Source organism: Trichosurus vulpecula, chromosome 2 (assembly GCF_011100635.1).
Source record: "Trichosurus vulpecula isolate mTriVul1 chromosome 2, mTriVul1.pri, whole genome shotgun sequence".
NCBI classification, from domain to species: domain Eukaryota; kingdom Metazoa; phylum Chordata; class Mammalia; order Diprotodontia; family Phalangeridae; genus Trichosurus; species Trichosurus vulpecula.
In genome coordinates, this window is record NC_050574.1 from 24434164 (window position 1) to 24456879 (window position 22716).

A 22716-nucleotide genomic window follows, 5' to 3' on the forward strand; every position below is an offset into this window, starting at 1 on the left:
AGCAGATATGAGGAGCAGTCTGCTTCCCCTGCTGAGCATCTTGAAGCTCCAGGTGTTCTTTAGGACTCTTCATCTTTCGACAAGGGCCCACAGCCCTGCTCTTCCGTAGCCTCGGAATTCTGGAGCAAGTGGAGAGATGATTTGATTTGGCAGCATCCTTTAGGGGGTTCTTTATAAATGGCTGAAATGAACTTGGGAACCTTGGATTTCAGTCATTCAGTTCAGGTGCCTCTGGGTGGCAGCCCTGCCCATTCAGTAGCCACCAGACTGCTGGGCTTTTGCATTTGGGTTAGGTCAGGAAGGATCCAGGAGGATTAGAGGTGGGTGCCATTGGTAACGTTAGCCTCAGGTTAGGGGTGATTGTTCGTGCCCCCTCTTCTACTCCGATGGTCTGGCCGTTTTCCTTTTGTGTCTTTCTCCCTCTCTTCCCCTGACTTGAGGACAGAAAACCAATGTGATTCACATTCTGGAGCTCCCTAACCCTGGCCCCTATGGAGGTGTCTGCATAGTTCTCTTTGCATATTATGCAGTGAATATCTGTGGCTGTTTGGTGGTTACGCTCTTGTTGAGCACCTACTGTGCGCTCCCCCCGTGTCACGCTCTTGTTGAGCACTTACTGCGCTCACCCGTGTCACGCTCTTGTTGAGCACCTACTGTGCGCTCACCCCTGTGTCACGCTCTTGTTGAGCACCTACTGTGCGCTCACCCTGTGTAATGAGAGAAGTCTAGACAGAGGCCCCGCCCTCAAGGAAATCATGATCATTTGGGGAAGCAAGGTTAATACACATGAAGAAAGTGGAGAGCGGTCACTGACGAGGTACCATTATGAAGGCGCTTTCAGTGAAGCGGGAATTCAGCGGGGCTGGGGTGGGGGCGGGGCTCAGAGTCGCTACGGCACACCCAGTGAGCGGGGGGGGGGGGGGGGGGGGGGGGGGGGGGGGGGGGCCCTGGAGTCGGGCCTGGAGAGACGGCTAGTGTTTAATTAGTGAGGCACAGACAGGAGGCTAGGTGGCACAGCGGATGCACCGGGTCTGAAGTCAGCCAGACTGGAGTTCGGATCCGGCCTCAGAGGCGCTCACTTGGTTCTGTTCGCCTCAGTTTTCTCCTTCGCCAAATGGGAATAATAATAAACGCCCACCACCCAGGCTATGTGAGGATCAGACGAGACGACGCGTCAAGCACCCGGCCCATAGTAGGTGCTAGATAAACCGTCGTCATCATCGCTGTGTTGTGAAGGAGAAGGCGCTCCTTCTACGTGGGGTTAGGGAGCAGACACTCAGTAGAGAAGTATTTCAGTGTCAGTGGTTTCTCTTCTTTCGGGGGCTTCCATCCTTAGAAGGTGACGGTAAACACGTTACCACTATGGGCTCTGCTTCTGCTCTTCCCAGGGGCTCAGAAGCATCCAGACAAGGTGGGTGGGACTTAGCCGTTGGATCATCACGGAGGCCATTCTTAGGCTGCTTGGAGGAGACAGAATCGGGTGTTAACGGGGGCGTTCATCGTGCGCCCGCTGAGCCCCGGCACCGTGCTGACGCTGCTGTCGTTTGGCAAAGTCCGGCCCTCGGTGACCCGCGGACCCCGGCGCGCCAGCTTGTCTGTTCTGCAGTCTCAGAAGTCCGTCCGAGCGCATGTTCGCTGCTTCTATGACACGTCCATCCGTCTCGTCCTCTGCCGCCCCCTTTGCCTTCTGCCTTCAGTCTTTCCCAACATCAGGGTCTTCCCTGTGAGTCTCGTTGGTCTCATTACGTGGCCGGAGTATTCAATCTTCCGGTGAACAGCCTGAATTTCTTTAGCGTAGTGTAGACGCTTAGGGATAGGGATCGGAAATGAGCCTGAGATTTCCTTGGTATAAGAGCTCCCAGGTGAGGAAGCCCCTTCTTTAAGCCAGATCAGCATCTCCTCCGCCATTTGAGGTTTCAGAGCTTGCCTCGTCTAGAGCAGTGAGAGGCTAAGTCACTTGCCCAAACCCTGTACCCAGTTCCTCTCAGTCTAGAAGGCAAATAAGCATTTACTATGTACCTTAAAAACAACACAAACAAACATACAAAAATGATCCCTGCTCTCCGGGGAGTCTCTTCTAATGGGGGAGGTAGCGCACCCATATGTGTATACTAAGAGTGTACAGAGGGTTAAAGGTCACCAGAGGGGGTCGGCCTGGAAAGGCCTCCTCCGGAGGGGAGCATTCAGATGAGTCCTGAAGGAAGCCAGGGAAGCGAGGAGGCAAAGGTGAGAGGGCGGAGCGTTCCGGCATGGCGGACAGCAGGCATCTAGCATGGAGCTGGAAAATGGAGCTGTATTCACAGAACTGCAGTGGTCTCAGAGTGGGTATGGCAGAGGAAGATGGATTGGAAGGGGGTTTGACTGAGGCAGGGGACTGATCTGCAGGCAAGGATGTGGAGTACCTGAACGGCTTGTATCTGTATGGGAGAGAGAAGGGGATGTGTACAAGGGGCATTCTAAAGGGAGAAGCAACTGGATTGGGCAATGGATTAGAGATGGGGTGAATTCAAGTGAGGAGGTGGGAGGGGCATGGGGGTTGCTGATGTGGATGACAGGAAGGGGAGGGGCTTTAGGGGAAGATGATGAGTTCTGTTTTGGACGTGTTGAGTTTGAGATGACACTGGGAATCTGCTTTGAGATGTTTAAGGAGATGCGTAACTGTAACTTAGCAGAGAGGTCAGGGCTGGATCGATAAGTCTTGGAATCACAGAGATCAAAATTGAACCCACGGGAGCTGGGGAGATCACCAAGTGAGGTAGTATGGAGTGAAATGAGAGGGGGCTGAGGACAGAGCCTTGAGGGACATCCACAGCTAGAGGTGAGACATAGATTAAGAAGCAGCAAAGGAGACTGAGAAGGAGCAGTCTGAGAGATAGGAGGAGATCTGAGAGAGAGCATTGTCACCAGGAGATGTCTGTGCTCTTTGGGAGGGGCAGTTTAGAAGAAGGTGAGAGGAGAGGAAGTGGGAGCTCCAACTGTAGCTGACTTTCTCTAAGAGTTTAGCTATGAGGGGACAAGAGACAGATCATGATCATTTGAACCCTGTCTTCCTGGCTTGGAAGTCAGTTTTCTGTATTCTAGGAAAACAAGACAGGTGGAAGCAATTCTTGCTCTCAGGGAGCTTCCATTCAATTGGGGAGGCTGCATATGTGCATAAAGGTATATATAAATTAGGTACAAGGTAGTTGGGGGGGCACTAGCAGCTGGAGGGATTCTGGAATGTGGGGTGAAGAGGGAAGGGTGCGTTCCAGACAAAATGACCTACACTTCTTTATTCCTGTGGAGAAGTCTCTGGTTTTCCTATTTGCAGTGGGTTCCTTTTTAATCGGAAGAAAATGGTCACACCTAGAAAGAAATCGGGGAATCAGGAAGTTGGCAGAGCTACGTGAAATGGAGAACTCCAAATGAAGTCTGAGCCGGGCTAGAAACATCTGTTGTGGGTTTCTCTTCAACAAGGGTTTCCTGCTTAGAGCAGCAAGTTTGCCTGGGCCCGGGGATTGCTAGACGGCTGAAAAAACAAACCCTGGCAGTTTCAGGGCATGAGGTGTGAAGAGATGAAAATAACAGAAAGCAATGATAAGCACATTAGAAAACCTTAAGTGCCCTAAAAATTTCATATCTCATTAAACAGTGCACTTAACAAGGCCACACAGATTAAAGGGAAAGGAAGGAACCAATAGGGAGGGAGAAGGCATGCTTCGTAATGAAGATATCCTAATGGCAGATTCAGTTTAATTTCCTGTCCCCAAAAGCAGTGATTCAAGAAGACTGCTGCCATTGGTCTATTTTCTTTAATGCTGGCTGAGAGCCTTCTGAAGGGCAATTAAGCATTTTGACCCCATGGCCCTTCCTCTCCCAGCCCAGGCATCCATAAGAAAAGTTGAAATTCCAGACATCAGCAGCAGACGAGATTGGAGATCTTCTCGATGGAATAATGTACAATGAAGCATTTTACAAACTTTAAGGCACTCAATAAACACAAGCTATGGTCTTCACCATCTTGGGGCAAAAGGCATTGGTCCCCATGCCTATTGGGAGCCCAGTTAAACTGAAACGTCTCTTCCTGTTTTTCCTTCTAGCGCCCCTTCTGCCTCGGATGCTGTCTTCTGCCCAGCTGTCTCCAGTGGGACCTGGAGTAAGTACCTGCAGGTGATTGTAAGGGCATACTCGTTGGATTTGGGGGTGGCTGCAGTCGACAGAGTGGAAAATCACCTTCTTTGTCCAGTTTCCCACTGTCTCTGGTCACTCACTGTTATTCTGAGGCATTCACTTGTGTTGTCAGATGGTCAAAGTGACATTTTCCTGCTGATCATTAATGAACCCCCAGCATCCTGCTTAAGACAAGTTTCAACACTTGCAGAATGATTTGTTCTTCCTGGTAATTCGGTGTAAGGATTTAAGAGAATGCTTTCTTTTTAAGAGATGTAGGAGCAGTTTTCTTTTATTCTTTTCCCTTATTCCTTCTCTTCATTCTTAGGCTGAGTCTCAGCTAGCAAACCCCTGGTATTGGGAGGAGAAGTTTTGTTACCAAGGCAAACCTTGCTAAGAAGCTGGCAGTGTCAGGGAATAGAGTCATGTATTTGTATTCCCAGCATTAAATAGAGTGCCCAGTCATTCATGAGTATAGAGAACTCCCAGATGAGGAAAGTCCTCTACTAGTGGAGGTCAGCACCTTTTCTGCAATTCTACAGTCTTAGAGGGAAGTGACTTGCCCAGGGTCACACATGTAGCATGTGTCCAAAGTAGGACTTAAACCTGAGTCTTCCTGACTCTGAGAGTGTCCATTAAGTCAGTCGTCCTCATCCACAATAGGTGCTTAACAAATCCTTATTGAGTGATTAAAATGGCTCGGCACTCCTTTCCATTGAATATCCATTTGAAAATGGCTTGGGGTCTTAGAAGAAAGAGCAACTCTGGGCAGTGGTGAAGGGTGACAGTGTTGGGCAGCCAGGTCCCCGGCAGCTCCCGTAAAGACATGAGCCTGACTTCAGCCCTTACACCCACCTCTAGCTTGGCTTGTGCCAAGCTCTGGTTCTGTCTGGTTCCACTCACCATCCTGGAGAGTGGCTTACCAGGAAAGGTGAGTGATTTAGTATCAGAGACTGCCCCAGAATGCTGTTCTCCTCTGTCAAGTTAGTGGGATAACTACAGCCTAAATGAACAGTGCGTTCACATGAAAACCGGGGCTTGGGGATCGCTCTCCAGGCCTCCCTGCTGGGATAATCCAGTCCTTCTCCCAGTAGCAGTTTCCATGGCAGTGCCAGTGATCATGGCAGTGCTCTGTGATCAGAGAGCCAGTGCTTGAAGCTTCTCAAGCCAAAGAGTGTTAGGTACGCACCTTGTTACAATCTGAAAATGACAGCACAGTCTCCGAAGAAGCTCGTCAGAACACTAATCGCCAGCAGCGCTGATGAGCCTTTTGTTTGGGAAGGTCCTGGCAGCAGAGGCGTTCGTGATGTGCATGTACATTTGGGTTAGTGTCCAGGATCTGAAATCATATGGCGCATAGAGTTAGAGCCAGGAGGGACTTCCGAGGTTTTCTTGTCCGTTTCTCTTATTTTGCAGATGAGGGAATTGAATCTCCTCCCCTCCCCCATGACACACACAGACACACAGACAGACACACAGACACACACACACACACACACACACACACACACACACCCTTCTGCAAGGGACGAAGGAAACTGCCCAAGATCATAATCAGGGTCTCCAATGCCAAATCCAGTGATCTTTCCACTGTACCATGAAAATGTTTCCCAGTGACAATATTCTAATTAATATGTTGTCTCCTTTACCATGAGGCATTTTAGGGAGTCACGTGGCAGGTAGAATGCTGGCCTTAGAGTCAGAAAGACTCGGATTCCTATCCCTCTTTTGACACTCAATAGATTATTGGCCATGGGTAAGCTACTTAACTCTCCTAAGGTTCCAAGACTCTGAGTCCTGCCTGGGCTGGACTTAGCTTGCATTGATGGGGACACTTCCCACGTTTGAAAAATCCCAGACCCTTGATGTAGTAAGGCATGTTTGCTTTATGTAGGAGCCTAAGGAAAATCAAAGCATTTTCATCCCACAGGAGGAAATAGTTACCTTTTTTTTCCCTGTTAAGTTTTATTGTGGTGGCAGAGTTCTGAGGACTGCATAGTGACATTGGCAGGGGCCAGGCCTCTCACGCGTTCTGCCTTCATCTTCAGGCTTTTCACGATTTTTCCTTTGCTTCCTTAGATGTTCTCATACCCCCTTGAAACTTCTCCTCAATGATGCCTAATTTTTGGAGTTGATGTCATCATCTTTTGCCTTGCAGTTATCTATATCCCAGCTGTCAGCCTCTCCCCCCTTGACCGTTCGAAGCCACTCTGCCAGACCTCCCTTCCCCACCCAGCTCAGCTCACAGCTCTCCACATCCCTCAAGACCAGCCAGGGAGCCCAGGAAGTAAGTGCTTCCCTCACATGCAAACTTCTAAAAGAATGAGGACACATGTATTCTTAAGAAAAATCGAATGGAGTCTGACTTCTTCAGTTATGTTCTTTTCCCGTTTGTGAAGCACATAATGATTCTGAGGTTCTGAGCCATGGGGATGGGGGGACAGCATTGTCTTTTTCATTGGTTGGGCTTAAAGCCATCATAATTACTTCCCCCTTGGGGAGAGAACCAAAAGGAAGTTTCAGCTTTATAAAGTGGTCCTATCAAAATACTGGATTTTCTGTGCTTGCATTTGATGGTAAATCAAATGTAAATAATTCTTAGGGGTTCTGGTCCCTTAGAGGAAAGGGAAATATCTATTCAGTGACCCAGACATACTCTTTATGAAGGACCGTTTGGCACAGTGGATGAGGACAGTGAATCTGGCATCCAAAGGCAGCATTCTAATATCTAACTAGCTGTGTGATCACAGACCTAACAAAGGTTAGAGTTTGTTTCTTCATCTGTGAAATGGAGCTGATGTCCTAGCTATCTCCCAGGGGATTGTGAGGATCACATCTGATTATATAGAAAGTGCTTTCTATAGAATGTCTGTAAAACACTTGAGAAATGTCAGCTCTTACCTGAAAAATGATCAAATCAGATTTCAGAGATACCATCAGTTTTCTCTTCAGTGGCATTTTCATATGAAGAAGCAGTAGAGAGACATAGCACATTTGGATCCGAAAGACTTTTGGCATACAGGTTTCAGGACTATGTCTCAGAGGGGATCCAGCTCAAAAACTTTCTGGTTAACCTTCAGCAATGTGACGGAGAAAGTTTCATTTGGTATGTCCATTTGGAAAATGAATAGAAATGCAAACCTAAGCTTTCTAAAAGGTAAATTTTAAATGGATTTTATTTATTAGTTATAAATTTGCCAGCCATTTTTAATGTTGCTTCAGAGATGATGGTATAGTCTTATACATCTAGTCATTATGTATTCCTTTTTCTTCCAGCAGAAGGCCTCATAGTCAAGCCTTCAAAGAGCATTCTAGACATGGCATCTGGCTCCCAAGCAAGCTAGCCCTTTAGATGTTTGTTTGCTGGTCTTTCCTGTTGTTCTGAATTCCTTTTAGGGGAATTTATTGGACTGTGAGCCCGTGAGGGCAGGCAGGGACCTCATCTTAACAGAACTCCAGATTTCTCCTGTCACCTAGCATACTCTTGGTGCTTAATAAGTACCTGTTGAATGCATAAATGAACAAATGAATGGATGGGGTGGGAGGTGAGCATGTGGCTGATTTGATGGGTTCAGCCGTGGAAAGGGATCTCCCACCAGCATACTCTGTCCCTATGAATGCACATGGATATGATGTCTCCTTGCCTTTCTGATGACAAATACTTTAAATCTTTAGTGAAAAAAATCTCTGCTTGATTAATAACATTGGTGGAATTTCTTGTTAAATTCTTAAATCAGTGAAAACACATCATCAGGAAATTTACTTAGATAAGAACAGTATCTTTGTGCCTTAGTTATGGAACTGCACTGGTGGGTGCCCTCAGTTTTGTCTGAGTGCCTTCTTCTTACCTGCTAGGATCTCTCCTCCAGTGGCAGCAGCAGAATAGCTCATCTGGAGGTCAGTCTGAGCCAGAGATCCCTCATTCCAGAATCCCCCATCGCTGAGCAACTGCAGGAGTTGCCTTTCACGCCCTTACATGCTCCGATTATCATGGGCGCCGAGACCCAAAGGTGGGTGCTAAATCTCTCAATATGCTGTGGGTCATGCTGGGTGCTTATATGTTTGGATAGCATCACTTAGGTGATGACTAGCTTGGCAGATGGCTAGATTCATAGTATGTCTGATAAAAGAAGTAGAATTGTTTTGACTTTGATCATCCTGGTTAGATGAATACTTTTGCACTGGGATTCTGTTGTATTTCAGTTCTGGATCTAAGCTCTCCCGGGCCTCGCTCGTCCGCCTGCGTATGTTAGGCTTTCCAGAAATTCTGGACCACAGCAAGCAGCCAGCTGAAATTGTGGATCCTTCCATCCCCGTGACCTTTAACCCTCAAAAGGAAGAGGCAGATGTCCTACAGAGCAATGAAATAATTCTGCAGTTTCTTGCCTTCAGGCAGGTAAAACAAGAATGATTTTACACCCTCGTTTCATTCTACCCTTCTTTTGACAGCCTTCATGTTAAGTGGGATTCTTAAGGTGGTTCTCACCCTCCATAGCTTCTCCTTTCCTTGTGAAATCATGTTATTCTTCCTATCATTAAAAGGGACCTTTTCAAAACAGGATGTCTAGGAGCTCAGTAAACCATTCAAAAGTAATTCTCTGTTTGTTATTATTATCACAGTTGGAGAACTTGTTGGATTTTTCCTTAGTACTTTCCTCTAACCATAGTTCTTCTCTTCCACAAAGGTAAAAACATTGCCTATAGCTAGACCCTCATTAATTGTCCAGCCAGCTTATCCAGAGCCAACCCAAACTATTCCTGAGGCAGCCTCTTAGAAACAGATAGGAAAAGATTTCTCAATAGGCCAAGTGTTCTGTGAAGGGCTATCAGTGATGGATTAATTAAAAGGTGCGATTTTATTTAGAGCATCAGAGGACCCCAGGGGAATGCCATGGCCAAAAACAGTGTATTTCACCTTCCAATTCTATCGTTTTCCACCGGTCACGACGCCACGGTTACAACTAGTGAAACTGGACCAACCTGGGATGACTAGCTCTAGTTCTCCGTCTCACATCCTGGTTTCAATTAACAAAGATGGTTCATTTGACAAGGGTAAGCATGTGTTTGAAATGTCCATATATGTGAATTTGTAAGAAGGGTCAACTTAGGAATTCAAGAATGGAAACTTTCAAGTTGTTGACAATGAGAAAAGGAAGCCAAACAGTGGCTGTATGTTTATAATGTGTGGGATTTTATAAGTATATTGTACTAAGTTATTTATAAACTAAGTACCTCAGAGACCTTAACTAATCCAGTCATTTAAATGAGATTTTTGTCAATTGGAATTAAGGCCGCCAATCCATGAAATATGCATTTAGATGTCTTCTATTTGTTCATGTAATATGTAATTAAGAGCAGGTCCCTCCCAAATGTTGAGAAGGATCATAAGGTGTGAAATCCACAAAAACTAGTGCCATGGGATGAGGGACAGTCAATCAGCATGGGCAGCTTTCATCCTTCAGAGATACTTTTACTTACACACGTGCATCTCATCACATGTGCTCGTGAATATATGACACCGAGAGTTTCTGTACTAGAAAGTTTTTCCTGTTTCTGACAAAAACGATTTTGGTCGTGTGTTTAAATTTGCCACTCCTTGAGAGATTTAAGAAGCTGATTGTTTTTGCAGTAGGTGAACTGTTTGCAAAAGTAGGTTATGGTTTCAGAAAATCTGTATCTAACCTAGTTCAGTTTTGTTAGCAAAAGCAGAGATTGTGTGTCTTAAAGTTCTCATCCCCTGTGACGATGCCATTTGGAATCCATGTCAGTTCATTGGGGCTCAGCTGGTAGAGGGCTTCGTGAAGGCTTGTTACCAAGAAGGCGTTGGTTTGAACTTTGGGCAGGGCTTCCGCCTTTGAGACTTTTGCTGCTGTTGTTGTTAACTCAGGTGCTTTATGATTTCATTTGATTAATGTGTTTGTGAAATTGTAATTATAGCTGAAAGTGAGATTGGGTTCTGGGGTCCAGAAAATAAGGATGAAATGAATTCAAATTTACTTTAGACTCTTCTCCTGGGTTTCTTTTGGGGGCAGACTCTCCTGGGTTCCAGCTCCAGTATCTGGTGGATCCTGTGCTCCTCAAACCTGGAGAACAGCGGTGGTTCATACATTACCTTGCCGTGCAGACCCTACAAATCGATGTCTGGGATGGAGATTCGCTGCTTCTCATTGGGTCTGCGCAGTGCAGATGGAGGTAATATCTTCCGCAATAAAGGCATGATAACATGTAGCTCAGTTAAAAAGTCCCATTATAAGAGTCCGGAAGAGTTGTTAGTGGGCCCCTTTACCTAATTCAGATGCTATAATTCTGCCTGTTGATTTCCCTGATAGAAAACAATGATTACATTCCTTGCGAAGGAAAATATCTCTTATAAAGTCCAAGTTCTATATTTTCAGTTGTTTTCCCCTCTAAGAACAAACTTGGTGGTTCATTTCCTCTCCTATGAGTTCTAAGGATTTTTAACTTTCGTTGTGTCCATCTCAGTGAGGATGAGGTAAAAAAAAGATCTGTCCTTGGCCATTCTTGTTTCCATGGTTGCCTCCATAACAATTTCTTAAAAAAAATAAAGGTCAGTGTAGTGTGGGTGGGTACAGGGCTGATCCTTAAGACAGGATGACCTGGGTTCAAATACAGCCCTGACCCTGACTAGCTCTTGATCGTGGACATGACATCAATCATACTATCACAGATGTAGATTTCAAGGATCCTTAAAATTCATCTAGTCCCACACCCTTAAATAACTGATGCGGAAATTGTCTCCCAAGGAGTTTAAATGTCTTCTCCCAGGTCACATGCCATCTAGCCTCTCTTACCTAAACTTACCTCCTCTGTAAAAAGAGGAAAATAATTCCAGTCCCTCCTTCTGGCATGATGGTGGTGCTGAGGCTCAAATTCCGGTAACATCTGTAAAATGCTTGTGACTCTTAAAGCACTTTATAGAACACAAGCTGTTTATTATTGATTATAATTATTAATAAAAACCTCTGAGTTTGGGGCAACACTTTACAAGTTTGTAAAGTTACATAACAAGATTTGATTAGAGGAAAGGAGCACCTTATTCCATGGCGTTTTTAATGAAACTGTTCTAAACCCCAGATGGATGGATCCCAGTTTCTCCAGCTATAGCTAGTCCATGGAGCTGGCATGATGGGATCACTTTTCCTGCACTCGCAGTGTTTATTTTGTTCTAGTGTATTATACAAAGAGAAGTTTAGACAAAGACAGATTCCCATCAGGTCTCATTTTTTTTTAAATCAAGTGAGCTGGTGCCTTGATTTCTCTACAGATGATCCAAGTATCAGGTAGGATTCATGTGGTTGGGGTCCTTTTGAACACAGTGATAGGGTATCCTTCAAACATGGGGTCAGATGCATCAGTATGTTTCCTGAGCAAACAGGCTGAAGGCTGGCTGGCCATTTGCCCCTTGCCTGGCAGTGTCCCCTAAAAAACTGGTACCGACTCCCCTTTACCTCTTGCATATGTTTCCTTGTTCCACAGCACATCCTCCGCCAGGGCCAAGGCAGCTGTTCAAGTCTCCCACGAGCTCGATGTTGTCACAACAGAATATGAACAGGATACGATGGTGGTGAGTGGAGTTATCACCAGGCCTGGAACCGTCAAACCCATCGGGGTCCACACTCTGGTGAGGAGGTCGTCTGCACCTCACTCTGGCCAACGTGGGTAAGGAGCCCAGGCCCCCATCTTGCTACTTTAGCTCCAGGGGGCAAGGAGAGGGACTTTAATTTCTTTTGTATCCTCCTCTCCATCTAGACTAGTGCGAGAGATGTACCTAGCAGGTGCCCAGGAAATGCATCCTGAATGAATAATTAGGAGGGTTAATGAGATATGTCCCCTCACAGGGAGTGTTCTGTTATATTTTAGCCTTGTGGACTTTTCAGTATGCCCAGTGAATCTATTAGGCATCACATTGGCCCACATTTTTTTTCTCATTCCTATTCCCCCTGTGGTCCTTTGGACTGTCCTTAAATAAAGAGTATAGCTTATGAGAGAGCTTTTTATCTGTTTGGCCTACTCTGTGTGAATGAAATGCAAGCACAGTGACCTAAGTGGGGGCCTTCACTGAGGAGCAGAAATTAAAAAAGAAAAGAAACTGTCCCAGACTTTCAGGCAGCTGAGGGAGGAGGAGAGAGGGGAAACACAGTTCTTTCTGACCTGGAGCAATGACCCTTTTGTGGAAAGGAGTCATAAAAAAGATGTCAAGTGAGAATCACAGACCAACATCCTGATGTTTCCCTCTATTTTATCCTTGTCCGAAAGCCCTGCCTGGGGGCAGAGGTTACTCACAGGGCCTGACTTTGGGGAGAATTGAGTCTAGGTCATTTGGAGAGGTAAGGTTCATTTTTATTTAAGACTTCCTTTTGTTGGACATGCCCCTGTAAGGCTGCACCTGACATAGCAAGGTATTGCTGTCTGGCCTTGGTCACAGAGTTTGACAGGCAGGGCGCAGAACTGCCCTTCCTCGCTTTGCTGACCAGGTACCTTTACAGAGGTTAGGGCTGAGTTCCAGTGTGCTTACTGCATTCGGTTAATGAAAAATTAAAAAAAGAAAAAAAGACTGTCATCCTTATTATTTTCCTGGGTTGGGAGAGGATTTAGGTGGGGAGTTTTTTTTCTTAGCAAAATGGAAAACATATTACTGGGGACTTTTGACCCTAGACAGGTCAGGGCCCACAGTTTACATCTCTGGAGTTTTATGAGGAATTTTCCATTTCTTAAAAATCACCTGAATTTGAGCCTACAAGCCATCCGAAAGAGCAGCCCGTCCTTTCTCTGCACATCAGCAGCCGGGCCCTGTCCCTGGCAGCAGGAAGATGAGTTAATGCACAGTTCATTAAGTCTGGTTTGAGTTTTCTGCCTGCTTGTTTACAAATGTAAAATCGGAGGCAGCTTTGAAAACAGACAATATGGAAACCGCAGAACTCAATTAGGTTCTAGAGAAATAACGGAACGACGTTGTGAGGAACAGGCATTATTCCAAGCTCCCCGGCAGCCCCAGCTCCAGAATGACTAGGAACATTCTTGCTTCCTAGACTGTATTGGTTATTTTTATATTTAATTCACAAGCCACGAATGTGCAGTGACTCCAGGTTTAAAATCTTATCTTCAGAAGAAAGATTAGCTCTATTATGCGTTATCTTAAATTGTCATTTTCATACTTGGCCTGCAAGAGAATGAAAGCTCTTGGAAAAGAGAGTCTGAGATCCACAACCCTGGGAGGACCTAAATGCAAACTTAGAAAAGGGAACAGCTGAACAAAGGACAAATGCCGAATACACACACTTTGTATCAATGCAGCAGCTCTTTGATTTCTCCATAAATTGGGCTTTATTCTTTTTTTTTAAACTTTGTGGTTTTTATTTCTTTATAAAATTGGTTATTAGCATTGAGCAGCAGGGACCACTCCTGAAAATTGGATGATGACTGGTGTAATTATCAGGACTACAGAAATGGAATAAAAGCAAAATGGCGGCATTCCTACGGGGAGATGACATTGGGGCCGGTCTGTGGCTGTCTTGTATTCACGCTCCATGTATCTAACTCAGATGCCAAGAACTGAATTTTTAACGAGAGAACTTTTCTACTTTTCAGACTTTGTTCATTTTTTTTCCTCTTAAGACAATCTATATTCCACCCCAATTGGCTACTTTTTCTTCCCTGAATCAATCAACAAGCATTTATTAAGGGCCTACTTGAGTTACCAGGATTGTGCTAGGTGAGGGGCATATAAGGATAAGAAGAAAACAACTTCTATCGTAAGGAATTTAATTTTAGAGGGAGGGACATAGGAAGGACATAGAAAAATATGCAGCATAAATAAATAATTAAATGCTAATATGTACAAAGTATTTAAATACAAGATGGGGAAGGAGGGTCTTGAAGTTTGAACTGAGAAAAGGAGGAGAGATATAGAAGAAAGCTTGAGGGGACAAGCTGGGTCTTCATTTGCCACTTCCTGAGGGTCTTTGGCCAGGCTTTCCCATCTACCTTGAATGTATTCCTTCTTTGTCTTTGCTTCTTAGAATCCTTAGCTTCCTTCCAGACACAATCTCCCATGGGAAACCTTGCCTGATTCAAGAGTGATTGCTGCTGTCTCCTTCACCTCCACTGATCTTGTACTTACTTATCAGAGTCAATGCCTGGTTGGTTCCACTTTCTCACTCTTATATTTGTTGCCTTGACATACCTAGTATGGTTCCTGGCACACAGGCACTTTAAATGCTGGTTGGCCAGTTGATTGATTGAATATTAAGTATCTTCCCAGGAGAATGTAAGCTTCTTGAGGACAGGAGATGTTTTCCATTTTGCTTTTGTAGCTCTTGTGCCTAGCAGGTTGTGTTTTGGTTTGTCCTTCATTCTCAAAGGAGACCATGACATCATGAAGATGTTGTCATGACTTGCAAGTGAATTGGATTTAAGTGAGGAGGGCTGTGCAAAGTCACCAGCTGCACTTTCTCCTCCAGAGCCATCTGGGTCCAGTGGCCAGATATAGATCAGGATGATGGGGAATGGCCCAGGATGCAGTGGGGGGCCTTGGCCTTTTTAAGCCAAGGTCTGAGGTAATGGTTCATTCAGTGATTAGGGCTGTTTAAGAAGTGAGTCAAGGGGGCAGCTAGGTGGGGCAGTGAGTAGAGCACCAGCCCTAGGGTCAGGAGGACCTGAGTTCAAATCCTGCCTCAGACACTTGACACACTAGCTGTGTGACCTCGGGCAAGTCACTTAACCCCAATTGCCTTGCCTTCTCCCCCACCAAAAGAAATGAGTCAAGGGATGGCCCCTTTAATCCAAAATAAAAGGAAAAAAATCAGAGTGGGAGGGGATGACCCTCACTACTGCCTCACACCTTGCCAGGCACAGAGTAGGCACTTAACTGCTCATTGGATGAATTGAATGAGAATAGTGGATAAGCCTCAGCTGTCCTTCCCTCAGATACTTTAAATTCCTAGTTATGGGAACCTCATAAATGATGAGATGATGATAATATTGTTAGCACTTGATGAGATCAACAGAAGAGAGTAGTATGTTTGTTTAACTGTGTACAAGTTATATCCCTTCCCCAGTAGAATCATCAATTGATGAACATTTTTGAAGTGCCAGCTACTGGTGGGGATATTTAAAAAGGGGAGTGGGGGCAAAAGAAAGGCCCTGCCCTCAGAGCTTACAGTCTAATGGGGGAGGACAACGTGGAAACAAACATATAGAAAGCAAACTACATCCAGGACACAATAGGAAATAATAACAGAGGGAAGGCGCCAGAATGAAGAAGGGGTGGGGAAGGCTTCCAGTAAAAGGAGGGATTTTAGTTTTAACTTAACAGAAGCCAGGGAGGTTTCTTAGATGTTTTCAGTGGCTGCATATCAATCAGCCATATTCAAGAATCTTCTGTGGAGCTAGACTTTAGGGAAAATGATGCACTTTGAGGGTCACATATTTAGAGTTTGAAGCCAGTTTTTAATTTCTTTTAAAATATGTTAATGGGGAAACCACCACAGATACAAGAGTAGTGCCATAGATGGTAGCCTATCTTGATACTATGAAATGCATTGCTGGAATCATAGATTGTAAACATTGGAGCCCTATATCATTATGGTCATGTTACCTGTCATTCTTGTTAGAGAAGGATTTTTGTCCACAGACTCAGTGAGGACCAAACCACATAGAAGGTTATCAGAAAGTTGCTTATGAGGGGATGAGTTTTTTTGGACATAACCCATAATCACAACAGATAAAAATACAGATATACAATACGAAAATACAAACCAGCCCTCAGTCTTGTGCACTTTGCATCGTTATATTTATGGATTGGTTAGAAAAGAGGGAGAAGGTGCATAGTCATACCATTTTTAGACCATCTATGGGACATCAGCATCTCTTGTGAGATGTGACTTTTCTCTAACGATCAAGAGTTGCCATATTCCTGTAGGGGTTGGAACTGCCATTTCTGCTTCTGTAGGAAGTGCCTTCTTATTGACATTCTCACCATAAATGAAACCTGAAGTCAGAGAGAAGCAGCAGTTAAGTGGAAGGACAAATTGTAGGATTTTCTCAGAGAACTAAAATTAAGGCATCACCCAGCAGCACAGCCAGATGGTGCAGTGGATAGAGCACCGGCTCTGAAGTCAGGAGGACCAAATCCATGTTCAAATCCAGCTTCCAATATTTACTAGCTATGTGACCCTGGACAAGTGACTTAACCCGATTGCCTCCAAAAAGAAAAGAAGAGAAAAGAATGCATTGCCAGATATCTTGTACTCTAAAGCACCAAAAAACTTTATTTTGTGGGTTATTTGGCCTTCTTCACTTCCGGGGTTCATGAAAACAATATGCCCTCTGACCACATGAAGTTAATTGCTGTTCATGGGCTAACTATTTTGTAGAGTATGAAGAAATAGTGATTAGCATCTCCATCTGCCCTGGAAAAATAAAGTGGATGAAAAACTACATTTTGCACAGTTTTTGACAGCTAGTATGATAGGCATGTAGTCCCTTGGTCTATTTGTCATCCCTATGCTGGCAAACCCCCTCATTGATATTGTGGATGTCATGGATATTCATATTGTGAGGAGCATTCACTGGCAAATGTACCTCACTTGCCTCAAGGGCCCATCTCTAAAGTCAGACTCAGGTCTACATTTCTATTTTGTACCCATGCTAACAGAAACCTAGGAAACAGTAGTCCAGAATCAGTGAGAGCATTTAATCGGAACAGAAATTGGAAGCAGGATAGAATGGAAACATTCTCAGCACCATCTCTCAGATGAATCCCCTCCCCCTCCCCTCTTAAGGTTCTTCCTGCCTACACACTGGGGAAAACAGCAGAGTTTCTCTCTCCAGACTTACTCAGTCACAGTTCTTCTTATAGCTCTTTCTTCATACTTCACCTCTGCTGTGGCACTGTGTAGCCTCCATGGCGAGGTGTGGTCTCAGTTGCTTTCCATGGCTTTGTGGACTCATCTTCTCCAAGCTCAGCTGGCAGCCCACTGGTCTAACCTCTTGGATAGTCTAGCCCACCGGTCTAACCTCTTGGACAGTCTAGACCACCGGTCTAACCTCTTGGACAGTCTAGACCACCGGTCTAACCTCTTGGACAGTCTAGCCCACCGGTCTAACTTCTTGGACAGTCTAGCCCACTGGTCTAACCTCTTGCTCATTCTACCCATGCCTCACTTCTAATTCCTTCTTCCTTGCCATGCCCATCTCACCCGTATCCATGGTACATTATCTTGCTGGAATTTGAAGTCCTAGCCCAACCTCATGGGGAAGTAGCTAGTGCTTGCTACCCCTATACCCTGAGCTGCACAGGCTTGTCCTCATCTGGGTCAGCTACCATTAAAGCATCTTGCATTGGTGCTGGCAGATGGACAAAGGGCTGAGCAAAGAAGGGGAAGGCAGAAAGAGAATAGGCCAGATATTCGTTTGGAGAATTGCATGATCCCAAGCTTCTCACTGTCATGAAAGGCCTAGTGGCACAGGGGAATCCAAACAATAGTGAGTAAACTAGAGGATGACCTCCAGGGCATTGGGAGGGTTCTCTGTAGAGGATTTATGGGAAGATGTGGATGAGAATCACGCGGGGGAGGAAGCCCAGCTGCCATGTGCTCCCTCTGAGAATGCCGGGGATCTGTCTATCAAACAGGGATATTCTGGGAGTTGGAGGAAACAGTCGAGGTATTTTCTCCATCCTCCCGACCTGGCCTTACAAGATGCTATGTTGTGGTATTAGAGAAAGCTAATGAAGGGAGACTGACTGCAGTGAGAGTCAGGGGAAGCAGCAGCCAGGAGAAGGAGAAAGCCTAGATATTTCACGTCAGTAACATTTTGTGAAATTATTCTACCAGGGTAAAAAATGTCTGTTTGGTTTTTGCTTTTACATTTTATCAGACTGCAGATTTACTGGCTGTGCTCTTAGTTCATTTTAATACCTGTAATCCAGGTATTGATATGACATGGAGGCTTGGTGGCTCAGTGGATAGAGCACTGGGTCTGGAGTCAGGAAGACCTGAGTTCAAATCCAACCTCAGACATCAGTAGTTGTATGACCCTGGGCAAGTCACTTAACTTCTGTTTGCCTCAGTTTCCTCATCTGTAAAATGAGCTGGAGAAGGGAATGGCAAACCACTCCAGTATCTTTGTCAAGAAAACCCCAAATGGGGTCATGAAGAGTCAGACACGACTGAACAACAACAAAAACAACCACGAAATCAGCGGATCTGGTTGTGTGCCTGCGATGTTCTTTGATCCCATGCCAAGAGGAGTGACATGGGCTGTATTAACCTGATTTCTCTTGCTCAGAGTTTGGTTCTTCTCTCTCTCCCTCTCTCCCTCCCTCCCTCCCTCTCTCTCTCTCTCTCTCCCAGGACTTGTATATGTTGCTACTCTCTGGCCCCTGTTGCCATTTGTACAAGTCATCCCAAGTTTCTCTGTCTTCATCCTATTTGCCATTTCTTATAGGACAATGATATTTATTCCATCACATTTTTATACCACCCTTTATTCAGCCATTCCCAAGTCAATAAGCATCCACTTTGTTTCCAGGTCTTTATTACCACAAAAAAACCAGAGAAGTGTAATATTTAACAGAAGGATAGAATTATTTGAAGAAGCTTGCTTGTTTTATGGGACTCTTGAAATCATTTTATCAAGCTCTTAGGAAGCTCTTAGCAGTTGGTGAGAATTTAGTAGAGTGCTATGGCTAACCTTGCAAAATTAGCAGTTACACGTTCTGGATTTTTGTGGGAGCTTATTCATCCTTCTTAAAGAGTAAGCTTGCTCTCTCAAAACCATTGTGTTATGGAGGAACTCAAGCAATTCTAACATCCATTGAGTGCAGGGTTTTTTGCCTTAAAATGTGCTTGTGGTTAAAGACAATTATATGTAAAAGCCTTTGAAGTCTCACATTTTAATGTGGCCCACAGCAAAGTTACAGAATTTAAAAGGATAATTTTGTGACAGTTTTGTTATAATTTTAAAGAGACTGTAAAATTCCACCCAGGTTAAGACATTGGAGATTTGTCTAGAGATCAGATGAATAAGAGTACCTGTGTCCGCCTACTTGGTGTCAGGTTGTTTGTCTCATTAGTGCAAAAAGGTGCACCTCATGCCTCTTAGAAGTCAAGGATGTAGAAAACAAAAGATGAATGAGGTGAAAGCTAATGGCGTTCTTTTTACATGTCATTCTTTCTTTATAATAGAACAAATTGAAACCAGAGCTTGGGAGTAAAGGTTTTAATATGGTGTATAATTTAGAAGTTAGAATTCTACTATGTGTTTGCCTCTCATTAAGCCTTTATTAAAATTTTTTAAAAAAAACCTTCTTTGCTATTAATATATTCTTGTTACCCTTATGGGGGTGATTTCAATTTAGGTCATGTGTCTGAACAGAAATCAAATGATTCCGACTCATTGCCCCCTTCACGATCGCGGATCATTTCCTCTAACGATGGGACCGGTGGCTTCCACGGAGGCAGTCTTCTTAGCCTTGGAGGCCATAGAGGTAAGTAGAGGAGGGCATCTTGCTCCATACCTAGATGCTCCCTACCTACCCCGGGGTGGTAAGCAGAGAATTGAGGGGATAGTAACTAGAACCGTCCTTCCTTGGAAAACAGTGCTAACAGAACATCATCCAGGCTTAGCCCTGGAACATATGCCCTAAGTAATCTTACTGATTTTTCCAGTCACGTTTGTTCTCCTCATTAATCAAATGCCATGGTCTGTGTACTTGGTTCTGTGGAAATCAAGCTCTATTCTTTGACAGAGTAATTGGAATCCTGTGAGTGGCATTTGTTGTGGGTTAGCTAGCTGCTCACCTGCAGTGGAGCAGGAGGAAAAGATAAAAGAAACAGGGAGAGCATTGGATTATTTTAATAGGTTTGAATAGTCAATGATAGTCAATAAACATTTATTAAGCATTGCTCTGTATCAGACACTGTATTAAGCACAAGGGATACAGATGTGAAAAAGAAAGACAACCCCTGCCTTCAAGGAGCTTATCATCTAATGGGGGAAGATATTACACAAAAGAAAGCTGAAAGGGGGGGCCTGGGAGGTACCTGAAGCAAGAGCATGGTGGGGAAGTCAAAGAAGTCCCAAACAGGTGCTGCCATAGAAGTCACAGGAGTCCACAATGAGTGAGCTGGGGTGGGAAATGAGGAAGTGCCATATTTTAGACACTCATGGGCATTCCACCCTTATGTTTGAGAATAGAAGACCTTGGGGAAGTCAGTTCCATCTACTGCGTGCCAGTCACTGTGCTAAGTTCTTTACAAATATTATCTCATTTGAGCTCCATAACAATCATCTGTAAGGTGAAAGAGCTGTGTGAACTGATCTCTAAGGTTCCTGCCAGCTTTAAATCCTATAAACTTAGCTTGGAAAATATCTTCCTTTTAGTGAAAAAAAAAAAACTTTTTTGAGGGTTTTTTCCCTCTGTAGATAACTATAATAAATAATAAATTTGATACAACATGAAACAGTTGCCCCGTGTATTAAATCCAGAAAAGGCCTCGTAAGTTAATTCTCTAACTAGCTCTGCAGAGTATAGCTCTAGAGCTGGAAGGCACTTCAGAGACATCATCTATGAGGAAACTGAGGCCCAGAGGTGAAGTGATTGTCCAGGTTTACATGGCAGAGCTGGGCTTTGAGCCTAGCTCCTGCGATCCCAAACCCATGGCCCTTTCCACTGTAGCACATTGCCCTAGATGAGGAAACTGAGACCTGAGCAGGGCTCGTTGGACCCAAGATCATACAAAGTGTAAGTTAACGGATCTGGGATTAGAATTCACGTCTCCTGATTCACAATTCCAGACTCCTTCCACTTTTCCTTCTTCTGTATTTGAAAATAATGGCTAGGACAATGTGGTCCTTGTTTGAGAAACCCTTCCTTGACACAGAGCCCCGGTCACACTTTGAGGGAACACTCCCTTTTCTGTTTTCATTGCCTCCACAGAGTTAGCAGCATCTGATAGCCTCCTCCCACGATATAGCTACCAACTCCCCTTATAAACAGGTGCGTTTATAAGATCCAAAGTGTGAATAGCTTTACTTATGGATGCAAGGAAACAGACATAACTTGTGTCAGGCAGGGAGACATTTTGGATGGAGAGCTGACCTTCAAGCCAGGAAGACCTGTGCTCCAGGCCTGCCTCTGACCCAAACCAGCTCTGTGATCGTTCGTGCCCAGGAGAGGCCAAGTATGCACTGAACTCCATTAGCATGGGGGGTTTGTGAACGGAGAGTTCCCTACACCCATGAAACTGCAGGCCTACTCCCTATCCTTCTCCTCCCAGTGTACCAAGATAATATCCACTGCTCAGAATAGGACCCGGACTCCGGAAGACCTGAGCTCAGACCTAGCCTTGGACACTTACTTAGAGAGTCACTTAAACAATAGCACCTGTCTTGTAGGGTTGTTATGAAACTCAAATGAGGTAATATTTGTGAAGAACTTAGCACAGTGACTGGCACACAGTAGGTGCTTAATAAATCTGTCCTTCCTTCCTTCCTTCCTTCCTTCCTTCCCTCCTTCCTTCCTTCCCTTCTTCCCTCCTTCCTTCCTTCCTTCCCTTCTTCCCTCCTTCCTTCCTTCCCTTCTTCCCTCCTTCCTTCTCTCCTTCCCTCCTTCCTTCCTTCCCTCCTTCCCTCCTTCCTTCCCTCCTTCCCTCCTTCCTTCCCTCCTTCCCTCCTTCCTTCCCTCCTTCCTTCCTTCCTTCCTTCCTTCCTTCCTTCCTTCCTTCCTTCCTTCCTTCCCTTCTTCCCTCCCTCCTTCCCTCCTTCCTTCCTTCCTTCCTTCCTTCCCTTTTTCCCTCCTTCCTTCCTTCCCTCCTTCCTTCCTTCCTTCCTTCCCTTTTTCCCTCCTTCCTTCCTTCCCTTCTTCCCTCCTTCCTTCCTTCCTTCCCTCCTTCCTTCCCTCCTTCCTTCCCTCCTTCCCTCCTTCCTTCCTTCCTTATTTCCTTCTTTCCTTCCTTCCTTCCTTCCTTCCTTCCTTCCTTCCTTCCTTCCTTCTTTCCTTCCTTCTTTCCTTCTCTCTCTTCCTCTCCCTCCCATCATTGGATCAAAGGGTTTTTCCCTGTCCCTGAAGAGTATGTGTTGTATAAACCTAACTTCTATCTTGCTTAGGCAGACCTATCTCTTCAGCCAAACTTTCCCCTCACCTCCCTACTATCCCAAATCCTTTCTACTATAAGATTGCTCTGTGTGTAATATAAAGTAACAAATGGTGTGATAATTTTTATAGATAATCCGTAATCTTAATTTGTTGGCCTTTTATTAGCATTGTGATAGAGTGCTAGAGTTGGAAACAAGAACATCTGGGTGCAAACCTGTCACCAGCACTTACTGTATGACCTTGGGCATCTTCTGAACGGGGATTATAAAACCCATAGAACCTTTCTCACAGAGTCAATAACAGGCTCGAATGAGGCAATTTATAGAAGTGTTTTGCCAACCCTTAACCATTACATGGTCAGTTATTAACATTATTATCAAACTTATAAAATACATTAATTGCAGTTTAATTCACCAGCTACTTAATAAGCCCCTACCATATAGAAG

The 22716-nt window shown here is 44.7% G+C and overlaps 1 protein-coding gene across 1 annotated transcript in view; it reads left to right on the forward strand.

Annotated features, from left to right (window-relative positions):
• Positions 1 to 2249: 2249 nt before the first annotated feature.
• Positions 2250 to 22716, forward strand: part of LOC118836306 (nephrocystin-4-like) — a 56887-nt gene continuing 36420 nt past the window's right edge. Inside the window, 12 exon segments of the mRNA XM_036743637.1 lie at positions 2250 to 2325; positions 4080 to 4135; positions 6308 to 6436; positions 8005 to 8159; positions 8353 to 8541; positions 9011 to 9201; positions 10182 to 10322; positions 10325 to 10341; positions 11647 to 11667; positions 11669 to 11797; positions 11799 to 11829; positions 19532 to 19660. Of these exon segments, the coding sequence (XP_036599532.1) occupies positions 2250 to 2325; positions 4080 to 4135; positions 6308 to 6436; positions 8005 to 8159; positions 8353 to 8541; positions 9011 to 9201; positions 10182 to 10322; positions 10325 to 10341; positions 11647 to 11667; positions 11669 to 11797; positions 11799 to 11829; positions 19532 to 19660 (1264 nt within the window).